The 17,649-nt window shown below is 34.5% G+C and overlaps 1 protein-coding gene across 1 annotated transcript in view; it reads right to left on the bottom strand.

Annotated features, from left to right (window-relative positions):
* DYNC2H1 (dynein cytoplasmic 2 heavy chain 1) overlaps nucleotides 1–17,649 on the bottom strand; it is a 384,236-nt gene that overhangs the window by 340,465 nt on the left and 26,122 nt on the right. Inside the window, exons 13-20 of the mRNA XM_060105577.1 lie at nucleotides 17,004–17,099; nucleotides 12,522–12,674; nucleotides 11,827–11,925; nucleotides 10,640–10,779; nucleotides 10,329–10,557; nucleotides 9,320–9,447; nucleotides 5,515–5,630; nucleotides 2,434–2,561 (exon numbers count right to left, since the gene is read on the bottom strand). Of these exons, the coding sequence (XP_059961560.1) occupies nucleotides 2,434–2,561; nucleotides 5,515–5,630; nucleotides 9,320–9,447; nucleotides 10,329–10,557; nucleotides 10,640–10,779; nucleotides 11,827–11,925; nucleotides 12,522–12,674; nucleotides 17,004–17,099 (1,089 nt within the window). The remainder of the gene's footprint in view (nucleotides 1–2,433; nucleotides 2,562–5,514; nucleotides 5,631–9,319; nucleotides 9,448–10,328; nucleotides 10,558–10,639; nucleotides 10,780–11,826; nucleotides 11,926–12,521; nucleotides 12,675–17,003; nucleotides 17,100–17,649) is intronic.

Raw genomic sequence — 17,649 nt, 5'->3', positions numbered from 1 at the left:
TATATAATAGACACAAAAAAATTAAAACATATCTCAATGACCAGCTTGCAATTTCTGGGCAGGATCAGTTTCACCTGAGAAACAGAAAAACAATGGACCAAGAATCCATGTTGTACTAGGAATATCAGTGAGAGAAAAAATAGAGCAGGATTCTAATTTCCTGTATGTGAACAGAACTTGGTCTGTGAAGACATTACAACAGTTTTCAAGTCCACCTGCATGCATTCCTTACTTCTTCAAAGCCACAGGCCAACAGAGAGACATACCAAAACACAATTGTGTAACACCTTGCTGCTTAAAACCCAGCAACGACTCCTCAGTGTCCACAAAATCAAACCTAAGATCCTTAATGTGACTCACATGACCTAGATTCTGCCTAGCTCTTTATACTGTCTCGTGCCACTTCCTGCCTCACATGTTGTTCCCAACATACATCTATTTCTCATAGTTTTTGTGATGACACACTTTCATCCCACTTCATTATCAATCTCCTTAGCTGCCTGACTCTAAATTTCGGAAAGCTCAAACCTGATCCTATAACCTCTACAGTTTGTTATCAACCAGATGATCTAGTTCAATCCTATGGCTTTAAACATCATGAATATTAAGATGACTTCCAAATTTATAACTCTAGTCTTCACCTTTACTCTAAATTCCATATTCCTCATTCTACCTGACATCTCAATCCCCACCACTTCCAATCTCCAAACAACTCCCCTCTCTAGTCATCCTCATCTCAGTAAATGGTACCATTAGCTTTCCAGCTGCTCAAGCCAAAAACCTAGGAGACATGTTTATTGCTTTTTCTCTAAGCTCCGTCCACTTCTAATACATCAGAAGACCTTGGTGCTAACTCTAAAGTGCATCATCAATTTCTCTGGTTCTCTCCATCTCCTCTGCTACTCCATGGTACAAGCCTCCATCACCTCTTGTATACCAGTTGCAATATCCTATTAACTGCACTCTCTGCTACTATTGTCTCCCTCCAATCCATTCTTTACAGAGCAGCCAGAGTAATCACTTCAAAATGTAAACCAGACTGTATCCTTTCCCTGCTTAAATCCCTGTAAGGACTTTCTATTACTTTTAGAAAAAAAAAAAAAAAAACAAATCCTTATGATTGTTTACAAGTACCTTCATAATCTGGCCCTTGCCTACTCTCCAATTTCATCTCAAACCATTTTTGCCTTGAATAATATGGCTTTCTTGATAACTAAGTTTCTTGACAATATTTTCACCTATCTTCCTTAAGCATACCAAATTCCTTCTCTACCTTAAGATCTTTGTATTTGTTGTTCTATCTGCCCCCTAAATCTCAGAATGGTTGTCTCCTTAAGTTTTTCAGGTCTCAGTGCAGATAGATGTCATCTATCTGATAAGGTATCCACGATCGCCCACTCTAAGAAACATCCCCCAGTTTATCATGCACTGCTCTAGCTCCTCTTGCTCCTCTTTGTCTCTGTCTCTGTCTCTGTCTCTGTCTCTCCCTCTCTCTCTCTCTGACACACACACACACACACACACACACACACACACGAATGCAAATTTCATGAGAATAGAGCATGTTCATAGCTGTAACCACAACTCCTAGCACAATGACTAGAATGTATCAGGTGATCTATAAGTATCTGTCAAATAAATAAATGAATGAACGTCTCTGCTAAATCAAGCTAACTGCCACAGCTCATAATGCTATTCCTTCTTTAGTTATTTCCTTCTACTAGACAAGTACATTATTTTATTTGCCTTTAAATCCTCTTTATACCTTTAAGCCTTCCATATAAAAGTTTATAATTCCTTCCACCATGAAGGTGTATTATTTCACTTACCTCTAATCTATCTAATAATTTTAAGCCTATCACATAATAGGAACATATAAAACTTTGTATTCTATTTTGAATTATTTCTCCTCCTTCTTCTAAACATAACTAAGATCATCTATAATATGTTCTATAAAATTTTGACTTGCTTATTCTAGGCTCTAGTCTTCTAGATACTGTTTTTATGAATCCTTCACCACTTTTTTTTATCTTCGTCTCTAATTATGAGCTCCTCCATCATATGTGAGTGTGTGTGTGTGTGTGTGTGTGTGTGTGTGTGTTCCTAATTCAGCTCTAACTTCATACTTCAGCATCTTAAAAGTACAACCCTGGAAGTAACAGCATGAATTATTTAAGTTTAGTTTTATTCTAATAAGCCACATCATACAAAAGACCACAAATACTTCTGAAAATAATAATAAGCATTATTGTTACTGTTTCATTACAACAACATAACATCAAGAGTCCAATCATGAACTGATCAATTGGACTAGATTTTACAGACTTCCTTATAATATTGCAATTATATATTTCTAAATAGTCACACAAAATTACCTAATTTAATCATGCCCAGTACAGTAAAAGAATAAATAAATTGCTTTGTGATTCTCACCTCTGGCTTCCGTTCTTGTAGCTTACTATATTGTAAATTTGCATTACCTATCTCTTCCACAGACTGCGGCAAAATTGTTAAGACTGCCATAGCTTCAGTAACGAATGTATCAATTTCATGTAAATGAGCTGAAATAGGTAACATTGAAATATAAGAAAAATTATTATTAGCATGAAAAATATTTAATTACATAATTTCTAAATCAAGGAATGTTAGAAGTAATCACTATATGAAATACATTAAATCCTAAGTAGTTATTTGCTTTCATAAAGCAAAATTCAAAATGCAGAATAAGCAAAGAAATTTCTTCTCATGAAACTGTAACTGCTTTACATGACACTTAAAATTTTTGAGAAGAAATTTAAAATGTACTCACTCTAAATTTTACTCAAAATTGGTAACTTTTTCAGTCTTTTAAATAATATGCTAAAACACCACAGCTTAAAGGAAAAAAGAAACACTGATATTTTGGAAAATAGTACAGGCATACCTCATTTTATTGTGCTGCACTTTATTGTGTTTTGCAGATATTGCATTTTTTACAAATTGAAGGTCTGTGGCAACTCTGCATGGAGCAAGTTTATCAGTGCCATTTTTCCAACAGCATTTACTTGCTTCATGTCTCTGTCACGTCTTGGTAATTCTCCCAATATTTCAAACTTTTCCATTATTAATTACATTTGTTATTATGATCTTTGATGTTACTATTGTAATTGTTTTGGGGCACCATGAACCACACCCACGTAAGACAGTGAACTCAACTGACAAATGTTGTATATGTTCTGACTGTTTCACCTCTCTATTCCCTGAGACACAAAAATATTGAAATTGGGACAATTAATAAGGCTACAATGGCCCCTGAGTATTCAAGTGAAAGAAAGAGTGACACATCTCTCACTTTAAACCAAAAGCTAGAAATGATTAAGCTTAGTGAGGAAGGCACATCTAATGATGAGATAGGCCAAAAACTAGGCCTCTTGCACCAAACAGTTAGCCAAGGAAAAGTTCTTAAGGGAAATTAAATATGCTGTACTCCAGTGAACACAAATGATAAGAAAGCGAAACAGGATTACTGTTTATATGGAGAAAGTTTTAGTGATCTAGATAGAAGATCAAACCAGTTACAACAGCCCCTTAAGCCACATCATAATCCAGAGCAAGGCCCAAACTCTCTTCAATTCTGTAAAGACTGAGAGGTGATGGGAGCTGCAGAAGAAAAGTTTGAAGCTAACAGAGGTTGGTTCATGAGATTTAAAGAAAGAAGCTATCTCCACAACATAAAAAGTATAAGATGAAGCAGCATGTGCTGATACACGAGCTGCAGCAAGTTATCCAGATGATCTAGCTAAGATAGTTAATGAAAGCTGCTCCACTAAACAACAGATTTTCAATGGAGATGAAGAAGTCTTCTATTAGAAGATACCATCGAGGACTTTCACAGCTAGAGAGAAGTCAACACCTGGATTCAAAGATTCAAAAGACAGGCTGACTCTCTTGTTAGAGGCAAATGCAGCTGGTAACTTAAGTTGATGCCAATGCTCATCTGCCATTCAAAAAATCATAGCACCTTTAAGAATTATGTTGAAACTATTCTGCCTGTGCTCCAGAAATGGAACAACAAAGCTTGATGACAGCACATCTGTTTACAAAAAGGTTTACTGAATACTTTAAGCTCACTGCTGAGAGCTACTGCTCAGAAAAAAAAGATTCCTTTCAAAATACAACTTCTCATTGACAATGCACCTGGTCACCCAAGTGCTCTGATGGAGATGTACAAGATTCATGTTGTTTTCATGCCTGCTAACACAACATCCATTCTGCCGCCCACGGATCAATAACTAATTTCAACATTCAAGTCTTATTATTTAAGAAATACATTTTATAAGGCTATAGCTGCAACAGAGAGTGATTTCTCTGATGCATCTGGGCAAAATAAATTGAAAATCTTCTGGAAGGGATTCACCATTCCAGATGCCATTAAGAGCATTCGTGATTCATGGAAAGAGGTCAAAATATCAATGTTAACAGGAGTTTGGAAGAAGTTGATTCCAACCCTCATGGATGACTTTGAGGGATTCATGACTTCAGTGGAGGAAGTAACTAAAGATAAGATAAAAATAGCAAGAGAACTAGAATTAGAGGTGGAGCTTAAAGATGTGAATGAATTCCTGCAATCTCATGATAAAACTTTCACAAATGAGGAGTTGCTTCTTATGGATAAGCAAAGAAAGTGGTTACTTGTAATTTTGAGAATCTAGTCCTGGTGAAGATGCTGTGAAGATTGTTGAAATGACAACAAAGGATTTAGAATATTGAATAAACTTAGTTAATGAAGCAGCAGCAGGGTTTGAGGAGGCTGACTCCAATTTTGAAAGAGGTATTACTGTGGGTAAAATGCTATCAAACAGCATTGCATGCTACAGAGAAAGGAAGAGTCAATCGATGCAGCACACTTCAGTGTTGTCTTATTTTAAGAAACTGCCACAGCCACCCCACCCTTCAGCAACCACCACCCTGATCAGTCAGCAGCCATCAACATCAAGACAAGACCCTCCACCAGCAAAAAGATTATGACTCACTGAAGGCTCAGGTGATGGTTAGCATTTTTTAGCAATAAAGCATTTTTAACTAAGGTATGTAAATTGTTTATTCAGACATAATGCTTACTGCACACTTAACAGACTACAGTATATGTAAACATAACTTTTATATGCACTGGGAGACCAAAAAATTCCCACGGCTCTCTTTATCACAATATTCTTTATTGCAGTGGTCTGGAACTAAACCCACGATATCTCCAAGTTATGCCTGTAGCCATTTGAAGAGATAAGGATAAATACATATAACCAGAATTATCTCCTTTCTCAGTAGCATATGCAACAAACTGATACTAGCTCACACTGCAAATAATAAAAAATGCTTTCAATTTTTAGACCTCTCAGGAGTTGAATATGGAGTTTCCTACTTTATTAAAACTACTTTAAGCATATTTTATTTCATATTAATTTCTAGATTATCTTTTATTTTAATCATCGTTGAGATTCATATTTCATAACTATAAAAATGTAAAAGTGTCTTTACCCTGAATGGACTTCTTCAAAGAAAGAACAAGCACGTCAAATAACTTCTGGATGAGATCATCAATCACAGTCTTCACAGGGTTACAATTAATATTTAAACAATCTACCTTGACAGTACTGAAAAATGCCAAAGGACATATTTTTACATGAAAAAGACTACAAGAAAAGAGTCTAATTATAATATGATTTTGTGTAATACATTTTACAATATCACCCAAACATATTATTGTGATCTTTAAGCACATTTAGATTTCATTTAGCAAAAATGCCTTACACATACTAATATGAAGTTTTTCATTAAACAATGATTTTGTTATAATTCTACAGTTTTTAATAATCCAATGTATCAATTTTAAAAAAAGCAGTACATTATGAATTACTAAAGTATCAACATGAATATATTTAAATTTTTACATGCTTTACTTGTCACAGTATGTAACATACTTATTTAAAGATTTATAAAATAAATTATTATCCTGTAGTCAAAGTACAAGCAATAATGATAAGGAAAATAAAACAAACATAGAAAGTGAATATAGATTATGAAGACACTAAAGCAATAAAACATACCATTTTATACCTATCTAATTCACAAAAATGCAATGAATTGTTAATTCATATCTTCAATCATGTGGGCAAATAGAGAACTCTCAGAACTGTTGGTCAGAGTATAAAACAATACAAGTTTTGCAAGGGCAATTTACCTATATCAAGTAATTTTAAAATAGGTATATTCTTTTATCTTAGTAACTTCACTTTTAGAACTTATTCTAAGGAGATTTTCAGGGCAGACTCCAAGACTTACATACAGGTATCTTCTTCAAAGTATTAATTATAATAGTGAAAAAATAGAAGTAAACTAAATACCAGAATGACTAAATAAATTATTATATATCTATACAATATAAAATCATATTTTTGAGGACCCAGATAATGACATGGTGAAATACTAATGATTAGTGTTAAATAAATAGCAGGATACAGTATGATACAAATTTTGTAAGCAGATGTACTAATATGTCCAAAACATCGAATATTAACAGCAATTGTCATTATGCCTTTTTATATTTTAAAATATTTATAAAACAAATGTACTACTTTAATAATCAGAAAAAAGGCACATATTTTTAATTAATTAATTGATTTAATTAATTAATTCTTTGCATGGTACTCTGAATGCAAATTATAATGTTCTAAACAAACAGAAATTGAACCAGAGTCATTCATCTGAGTAAACCTCATATTTATCTTAAATTATATAAAGTGAAAAAAAAGTCTGGAAATTTTGGTCAAAAAAATTATTTAGAAAGACACTTTTTAAAACATAGAACCAGGTGATATCCTTAGAAAGCAAGTTATAAGTGTTAAATAAAGTTTCATTATAAAAATACAATTTTCTCTTAAAGTTTTGTTTATTTATTCTCAATCACCCACTAACTGGAGAGGTTTAAACTCCAGTTCTTAACCACCAAAACCTAAGAGTCAATTTGTCTTATACACGAAGTTACTTGATTTTTGAAATCCTGACAAAAAATGTCTAAATTTCTAACATTTGATATATGAAAATAGATGATTTTGGTAAACCTAAAATCATTACACCATATTTTACTAATGAATTAATACATAAAGTAATATGATTATGGCAGAGTTGTACACACTGAATCTTGTGGACAAAATTAATGTTCACCTTTCAACTGAAAATATTGTTAATGTGCAATTGAGGCTCCATTCAGCCATAGATAGAATGGGATGGACATAGATGGCCTACACAAAAAGTATATCCTTACTGCAGTATCTGAAATACATCATCAGAATATGGATTTTCTAATCTTATAGCATATTTCCCAAAAGTACCCATAAAATAATTATCTGTGTGTATATATATGTGTGTATTAGCTTAGATGAATACATGTTAACTTATAAGCAAGAAACAGAAAAATGAAATATGGCATGTAGGACAGACATTCTTTTTGTTTTGTTTAGCTTTGGCAGGGAAGTATAAATAGAAACCCCATCTATAGAAAAGGACAAACAAATAGCAGTAGCAGCAGTAGAGGTCTTGGGCAGTCAGGTGACAGCATAAAGTCAAACAAAAATGGGCTCAAATAGAGTACCCAACAGAGAAATCTCATGTTCAAACATTACAAAAACACTGTCTTTTCCTTACTTCAAAGTAACATTAATGGCACTATCATTATCCTAGTCATCCAAGTTCAAACCTTCAAGTCATTTGTCTCTTCTCTATTCTTCATCCCTCATCTTCCTTCAAAAGTAAGACCGCTTAATACCTCATAATATTTCCTCCTCCACATTTTGAATACCAACAACTTGATTCAATTAATTATTACTGGGCTTCTGGATGAAGACAGATGAACCTCTCTTCCTCCAGGAACTCTTGATTCCACCATACAACTCATTATTTCCAGATTAACATTCCTAATGTATAGCTTTGGTACTAACACACTTCTGTTTAGAAACCTTCAACAACTAATCATTCTAACATGAATAACATCCAAATTCCCTGTTTTAGAACGTAAGACTCGCCCAAATCTGTACTTTATCTACTCCTTTCCAGAAATATCTCCTCTAGTCCCTAATAAAACATTAACTCTAATCAAATTCTCAATTAACCAACTTATGTTTTCAGTATATAAATCCCTCTCCTGAGAGACTCTGCTTTAACCTCCAATTCTCATTTCTACCCATCAAAATCCTAGTTCAAGTGTTTCTATCTTAATGAAGCTTTCCCTGATTTTGCCACAAATGGATGGGATGTCATCATCCTGTGAATCTCCATAGCCTTTAGTCCAATCTCTAATATGGAATATAGACTATTCTATCTAGTATTAATAACAATTAATAACAACTAGCATTTATTGAGAACTTAACCTGTACCATTAATTTACACGCAAATTACTCATTTAATCGGCAAAACACTGAGATAAATAACATAGTTGTAATTACTTTAAAGCTGAGGAAATGGAGGTTCACAGGGTCGAAATGACTGTCAAATTCATGCAGCTAGTAAGAGTCATCTACCTCCAGAGCCCACTCTCTCAACACCTGCGTGTACTTGACTTAATCATCAAACATACTTGTCTTATTGCACTACGAGAGAGCAAGCAACTTCATCTCAGAAACTCTGTCTTCCTCTTTCTACTCCCACAGGACAAGGTTTTGCATATTGTAAATGAGCACCAAATAGTTATTGAGAGAAAGAACAAATGGATTAATAAAAGTGATATTATACTTTATAGGTAATATATACACAATTAAACAAGGCCCTTTCTTCCCAGGGCTTATTGCATAGAATGGTTTCAGTGATTGGAATTTCAGAGAGTGAGGGGGATATTCTGGGTTATGAAATGCCCCTCAGAAGGTCTCCTCCACATTTAGGGCAATACCCAGATGCAGCACTATTTTGTTTGCCTCCCGGGGCATTTTGAAAGGGGGCAGAGCCATACAAAAAGTCAAATGTCCTCCAGTATGCTCTCAGTAGTAGATTCTTACCATTCTTAGACTGTGCCCATGCACATCAAATATTAGATCCTCACACCAGGTCTGGAAAGAAGCCTCTTCCCCCAGTCTGTCCTATCCAACTAGGTCTCAGCCAGCCGAACTTCTAGAAGAGGTTTTCTTAGTCTCAGCAATTCTCTACTCAGATGATTCTCAAGTGTCATAGCTGAGCTCTAGAGGAGGTAAGACTGATGACTGGACTTCAGTACCACTAAGTGAAGAGTACCCATACTATCCCATGGCAAGAACTGCTATGATACATAAGTACCACTTTAACTTCTGTATTATACCTTGGAAGTCGTTCTACTTCTTTCCCTTTTATTTTCAGTGCTTTAAAATTTTTCTCCCAATCATGTACTGTAGAAAGATGCTTTTCCACTAGAGTTTCCATATCAACTTGCCCAATTACAATCCATTCCTGTATAAATGGAAAACATATTATTAAAACAATAGAATAAGTTACCATTTAAAAGATTAGAGTTCAACTATTAAAAACAATAAAAAGGGGCAAATGTGAGGTTTCAAGTAAATTTCAGCTTAAGTATGTAAATGTAATCATTATCACATAGCCTAAAGAATGAACAGGAAAAAAAAATACATAAAAATATACTGATCATAAAACTTTTTTGAAGAGACTGCAAAAATCTTTTCTTTAGATTCTCTTCTCAAGTTTGATGTGTCAAAGACAGAATCACTTCTGCAAAGCCAAGAGCTACTATAGGTGACAAATCCCAAAGTATCCAGATTCAATTAATTGCAGAAAAATAAATGCAGAAGAAGCACTGCAGCGGCAGTTAAGAAACTTGATGAATTCTCAGTCATATGCCTCAGGATCAATCAAATGAGCAATAAATGCAACAGGGGTTTATCTCTGGAGAGTTAGTGTGATGCACCTTAACAAAAGTAAGAAATTAAATCATCTCAATTTCATTAACATTGAGGGCTTCCCTCCATGGATTGCTCTCAATCCAAAGAATAAAGAAAAGGATATATTTTCCTGAAAGGAATTAAAAATGACACAACAGAGTCACGTCAAATTCCAAGTTGATACAACATTCAAAAAAAGAAAAGAGAAACTAGCTTCTCAATCTTCAAATAGAGAGAAAAAAATTTAGGGTAACGTTTTTCTCATCTATAGCATAAACCTAGATTGTATATGAATTCTAAACTTTGGCTCTCTGGTTTGCATATTTTTACTTTATGCCATACGAGATAATTTGTTCATTTGTACATTTAATACTAATTCAATCAATCAGATGAATATTACAATAGAAGGACAGAAAATTACATGTTCCATACCTTATGTTGATGTAAAACAGCTGACAATCTCCTAAATAGATCTTCTGCTTTGCTGAAAATAGTCAGAAATCCACTTGCATTTCTATCAATCATAATAGAAAAAATAGATTCATCTCCTGCCTCACCCACTCCCTTAAACTGATTAGGAATGCCGATGAATCTCTTCATTTCTCTATAATATTTAGCCCGAATTTCTTCAAAAGGAGGCTTGAATTGTAATCGTCCTTGTCTGAAAGCAAATAAATAACTTTAACATATAAATTACCGGAAAATTATAGATTGAAAATTACATTGGGTTTTAAAAATCTTACTTGTATGTTAAGTCTATATTTATTTCTGGCAGATTCTCATTAAGTGCTTCTAAGCCCATCTGATACTGATGTTCCAGAGCTTTGTACAGTTGATGATTCCAGTGCTGTTTCCACGCATGCATGTCACTTGCTTGGAATCCCTAATATGTTATATTCACATTTTTTATTTAATAATTAGGTGGTAGAATGGGTTTTCATTTAATGCTTTCATATCACATTTGGTAAAATTATAAGCAAAAAAACCCTCATCTTAAATATCTTAAAACATGTAATTCCTTAATTGCTACTTGTATATATAAAGTCAAATATGAAAATCTCTAATCTTCGTGCTATAAATAGTACACAAAAAGAGCAGAAAAATTTTAAAAATCAAGCTAATAGTAAATGCATTTTACATATGGACTTTATTTTATGATCCTATTAAAACAACAACAACAATAACAGGAACAATAGTTTATTTTGTAAATTTCTTAGTCCTTTTTCAAAAATTCCCATCAAGTATAACTCTTCTATTCCCTTCACTCCCTAAGTAATCCATTGAACATTTAAAAACCTGATACATTTAAAACACAAGAATGCACAGTATAGTTTACATACTTTTTTGCTTCCATATAACCATAAACATATCAATTCTAATACTTTTTTTTTCCTAAAGTTCTAAGAGCTGAAAAATATATGTAAATGTTTAAGATACTTACCTCATATTCCACTAAGATCCCTTTATCACCTAATAGGTAGACTCTGTGCTAACTACTTTTGTACAGATCATCCCATATCAAAATGCATGTGGAACTGAGATTTTACCCAAAAAAAAGAAAAAATTCTGAAACAGAGTTATTTCAGTCATTAGGCTCCTGCCTAAACTTAACTTTGTCACAACAGACATAACAATCACCTAAAAGAAAACTAACAAATGATAGATATTTTAGCACCATGTCAGAGAAACTATTTACAAAGTCTAAACTGAGGGATCTGGAATTCCGTAAGTCAAACAGAAACATATTTTTAAATGTAAATGCATTGCTAATTTATGGTCTTTATATATAATTCAGTCAAATTCTAAACTTATGAGGAATTCATTAGTAAAGATTTACAGATAACCTTTATGAACTTTTCATCAATTCATATATTCACATTCCGAAAAGGTCATATTACAAAGTGTAGACACAAAGTAAAACACACTTTACCTGTGCTTCTACACTTGCTAAGCCAGTTCTTAATTCTTGTAATCCATCTTTCCACCGCTGTTGCTGCCGAAGCAAATCAATGTTCATAAGAACTACCACCTATTAAAAATTAGAACATAATAATTTCAGTAGAAAATCTTGACAGGCACCACCTTACCCAAGTGATAAAGGTTAACTCAACCTATAATAAGACATATCAATACCTGATCAATGTACTGAGAAAGGCAAAATATCACTTCTTTGGTATTCCTACCAAAATTGTATAATCTCAGTCTAAAATGAGAAAGCATCATATAAAACCAAATCAAGAGACATTACAAAATAACTGACCAGTACTCATCAAAAGTATCAAGGTCATGAAAAACAAGGTAAGACGGAGTAGGAGACTACAGAGCCTCAACATTGAAATACAAGGTGGGATCCTGGATTGGACACTCAAAAAGAAAAAGGACATCAGTGGAAAAAGTTATAAAATTCAAAACAGTTTATTTCCTAGTTTTGATAAATGTACTATGGTTACATAAGTTGGTGACAATAGGGAAAGCTGGGTGAAGGGCAAGTGTGAACTCTTTAAACTATTTTTGCAACTTTAAGTCTCAAATTATTTCCAAATAGGAAGTTATTTAAAATTATAACCTAATTACTTTTTAAATAATACTATTCATAGCTTATTAAATTTTATAAATAAAATATACCTTTTCACAAAACGTAATGTGCCATTTTCTCAGTCTTCTATTTTCAGTGGCAAGTCGTTCAGCAGCATTTTGGAGTTTTTGGATGTAGCCTTCTAACTCTTTAGGATTATCCCAAGTAATCTGTGACTTTCCCCCACTTCCTGCTTTTGAATTCTAAGGTACAACAAATGACATTTAGTATTTAACACATTTCTTTTTTTGAAAAGATTCAATATTCTACATCATTAGTCCAATTATCCCTAACATTGACTTGCAATAAAAGAGCACACAATAGTTTTTTCCATTTTATAAATGATAAGGCATTCTGCCCAGAATTGAGTAGCCCCATTCCTTCCAAGTTCTCCCTCTTACAACTAAAGCACCCTGGACATAACACAACAAACAAGTATAGAAACACTAAAAGATAGAAATAAGAAGGTGGACAGCCTAGAAACCTTGGGAATTGAGGAACAACACACCTGGGTTTCCTTAATGTCCCCCTTATATCCCAGACAGGATGCTGGAGAAGCCTCCAACCGGGAACCACCCCCAGAGACAGACAAAAAACCTCCAGAAGAACCCTGTTCCCTCTGTCCACAGGACCAGGAAAACAGTGGCCTAATGACAGAAAACCTTTTTAGCAATACACACCCTACTCCAACTCAACACCAATAGAAACCCACCCTCTTCTTCAGTTTCACTGGGACCAGGAAGTGAGCTGATCTTCCATCCCCTGCTTATGTCAGTGGGGCTTAACAGAGAGCTGAGCCTCTACCCCCATTAGGCTGCAACAGAGCAGTGTGAACCAGCCCTCCACATCCTCCCAATCATGTCAGTAGAGCTTAGAAGGGAGCTAGGCTTACACTCTACTTGGAAGCAACAAGACACTGCCAATTGGAGTCCCACTTTCGTGGGAAGGTTTCAGTTGAGGAAAAGGGGGCACTAAACTTCAACTCCACTCATCTGAAAAGGAAGCAGTGCAAGTCAGTGTTCCATTTTTGTCAGGATGGTATCTGCAGAGCCCAGCAGAAATTTTAACATATACACTCACCCTGTCCTCAAGCTGTACCTCACTGTTTCAGAGAGAAACAACGCATCACTTAGAAAGGAATGCAAATTTGAATGGCAGTGAATTTCTCAGCTGAAACCATGAGGGCCAGGAGGAAGTGGAACAACATTTTAAAGTGCTAAAAGAAAACAACTGTCAGGCTTCCCTGGTGGCACAGTGGTTAAGAATCCGCCTGCCAATGCAGGGGACCAGTGTTCGAGCCCTGGTCCGGGAAGATCCCACATGCTGCGGAGCAACTAAGCCCATGCACCACAACTACTGACCCTGCACTCTAGAGCCCATGAGCCACAACTACTGAAGCCCATGAGCCTAGAGCCCGTGCTCCACAACAAGAGAAGCCACTGCAATGAGAAGTTCATGCACTGCAACAAAGAGCAGCCCCCACCCGCCACAACTAGAAGAAAGCCCATGTGCAGCAAGGAAAACCCAATGCAGTCAAAAATAAATAAATAAAATAAAATAAATAAAACATTAAAAAAATAAAATAAAGTAACTTAGAAACAATTTCTCTAAAAAAAAAGAAAATAGACAACAACTGTCAACCATAAATTATATATCTGGTGAAAATATCCTTCAGGAATGAGGGAAAATAAAAACATTCTCAAACAAAAACTAAGATAATCTATCACTAACAAACCTACTCTTAAAAGTATGGCTAAAGGAAGTTTTCTCAATAAGAAGGAAATGATTTTTTTTTTTAAAGTGTGGCACTTTAGAAAGGAAAAAAGAACATTGGGATGTGGAAAATGTAAATAAAAAATAAACTATCCTTCTCATGAGTTTCTTAAATTATATTTGATGATTGAAGCAAACCCCATCTGATGCAGAGTTTCATGTATGTAAAGGTTACTAAATATTTAAGACAAATATATAAAAATGAAGAGGGTAAAGAGACCTAACTACAAGTGAGGTTTCTATACTTCACTTGAACTGGTATATATTAAGGCATAGCATGTCTCTGGTATATAGTGACCCTCAATAAACAGCTGATGAATGAATGAAATAAACAATTATAATAAATTCAATAGAATACTCTGTGAATCAGTTCAAAAAGTATTTACTGAATAATTACTACACACTACTTACTGTTGTATTACTAGAGTATAAAAATAAATAAATTAGAGTTCCTGCTCTCCAATATAGAGAGTGGCCAGGGGAGTATTAAGAACTTTAGTGTTCCTTCTCCTCCTATCTTAGTTTTTGTCCCCTATTATGTCTCATTTAACATATGCTAAATATAATTATTTACTTCTCGCAACCCAATTTCTCAAAATAAGCTTCCTCTTTAGAAATATCAACAGATGTAATTTTGAATACATTTATTAGAGAAGAAAGGGCTCTGAACACTCTGATTTAAAAATTATCTATTAGGTGAAAAAGTTTAAAAATAATAAAGTATTATCCCATTTTCAAAAAGTACACTTGTAAATATGCACAGAAAAAAAAGTTTAAAATGACATATACACTGTTAAGAATGGCCAATTCTTAGTAGTACAATCATAAAACATTTGTTCTTTCTGTTTACCTATATTTTTGAAACTTTCCATCATAAACTCATATTGAGCTTTGGCAATAAGAAAAAAAATTTAATAACATCTATAATATGAATTATATAACTTCTAGTAAATTTTAAGCCTGAGAACTAGTGTGCATTAAAAAGTTAACTTAGCAGGTCTGACTGCTATCCCTTAAAAGGTCTGCTTAAAAGATTGGCCCTTAGCTGGCATCTGAGAACTTGGATTTTGGAAGAGTTCCCACCACTCTAATTTTTAAGAGTGGTCACTGTACCTAAACAATATGGTTTATGCTGAACACTTGATTGTCTTCTGGGAATCTGGAATCTTGGTACATATTAAGGCAGAAGATACCTACATGACCAGTCCCCAATAAAAGCCTGGGCAATGAGTTGCTAATTATCTTTCCTAGTAAAGCAATATTTCACATGTGTTACTTCTTGCTGGAGAAATTAAGCATGCCCTGGGTGATTACACTGGGAAAGGACTCTTGAAAGCTTGCACCTGGTTTCCCCAGGACTTCACCCCATGTACCTTTCCCCTTGCTGATTTTGCTTTGCATCCTCTCACTGTAATAAGTCATAAGTAAATCATCTGTGAGTACAACTATACCCTGAGGCCTATGAGTCCTAGTAAATCACAGAACCTGGGGGTGGTCTTGAGAACCATGACACAACTAGCTATCCACTTTAAATAAAAGAAGAATTAATGGGTATATCCCTCTTCTACTTATCTTTTAAAATATTTCATGTCTCTGAAGACTAAAAATGTTTATTTCAAAAAATGGGCCTCCCTGGTGGCGCAAGTGGTTGAGAGTCCGCCTGCCGATGCAGGGGATACGGGTTCGTGCCCCGGTCTGGGAGGATCCCATATGCCGCGGAGCGACTGGGCCCGTGAGCTATGGCCGCTGAGCCTGCGCGTCCGGAGCCTGTGCTCCGCAACGGGGGAGGCCACAACAGTGAGAGGCCCGCATACCGCAAAAAAAAAAAAAAAAAAAAAAAAAAAAAAGTGAGCAGTCACATACTAACAGTTTAAAAACTAGTGTGGGTTTTCCTAATTTCATATGTGTGGATATTTAAATAAGCATAGATAAGAGCAAATAAAACTTAAATTATAAAATCAGGAGATGATGAAAAAGCACTAAAGAGTCTTGTATATAAGGACCTCGCACTTCAGTGAATAAGTAAATATAATAGCATACAAGTTTGAATACAGTAGGTCCCCTACATACGAACGAGTTCCATTCTGAGAGCACGTTCATAAGTCCAATTTGTTTGCAAATCCAACAAGGTTAGCCTAGGTACCCAACTAACACAATTGGCTATATTGTACTATACTGTAATAGGTTTATAATACTTTTCACACAAATAATACATAAAAAACAAACAGACACAAAAATTAAAAAAACATTTTTAATCTTAGCAGTACAGTACCTTGAAAAGTACACTAATACAGTACAACAGCTGGCATAAAGGGGCTGGCATCAAGTGAACAGGCAAGAAGAGTTACTGACTGGAGGAGGAAGAAGGGGTGGGAGATGGTAGAGCTGAAGGATCGTCAGCAACAGGAGCTGGAAGGCAAGCTGCTGTTTCACTCATGCCTGATGTTGATGGAACGCACGTTCACATCTTTGAAAGTTCACAACTTGAAGGTTCATATGTAGGAGACTTACTGTACTATATATATATATATATAAATTCAATTGATCAAAATCAGCACCAAAATATGTGAAACATTATAACTGTTTAAATCTACAGCTGTAAAAAATGTTACTTGTTAAGACTGAAGGAAGTCACTGGGGAGCAAAATAAAGCCTTAGATCAATGGCTGTGTTAAGCTGAAGGGTATATGAAAAAACTAAGAAATAAGAAACACTTCACATGTAAAATCTAATTATAATAGCATAAAAAGTCCATTTACCTTAATTATCTGTTCAAACGCTAAGGCAGATTGTAACATCATTGGTCTCTGACTTTGAATCATTTGTTGATCGATAGAATTGTAAAAATGTGCCACCTACAAAGTAAAATTCCAATTAGGGATAATTAATAATAAATAGCAACTTAATTTTAATTTTTTCATTTTTAATTATTTGAATAGAAATACTAACTTCTCAATTATAAAATTTAGCAAAAAATTAGTTTTTCATCTCCAATAGAGCACTTACACATGTATTAACATAAAAAAGCAGCAAGTGTAAGTATGTGCTGAGTTCCTATAATCTGCCAAGTCATGTTCTGGTGGGTGATTAAACAAAGACTATAAAACCTAGTCCCTGGCATCAAGAAGTTCACAGTCTCATAGGGAACACAGAGGAAACCAGTAAAGCATGTTAAAGTGCTAAAAAAGTGAACTTATTCTTGCAACTCTAAGAACCCGTTCCTTCGTCAGTATATAAAACAATGATTTACATATTTCTCAGACCAAAAAAAACCTTTGAGTTGTCCTTAACGCTTCTCTCACATCCCACACGAGTAGAAGTCTACTGACTGTGCCTTCAAAACATATATTGAATTCAACCACTTCACCCACCTCCATCAATCCCAACTCAATTCAAGCACCCTCA

This window comes from Mesoplodon densirostris, chromosome 7, assembly GCF_025265405.1.
Source record: "Mesoplodon densirostris isolate mMesDen1 chromosome 7, mMesDen1 primary haplotype, whole genome shotgun sequence".
NCBI lineage: Eukaryota > Metazoa > Chordata > Mammalia > Artiodactyla > Ziphiidae > Mesoplodon > Mesoplodon densirostris.
The sequence above is the reverse complement of the archived record's forward strand: the minus strand, read 5'-3'. Positions and strand labels throughout refer to the sequence as shown.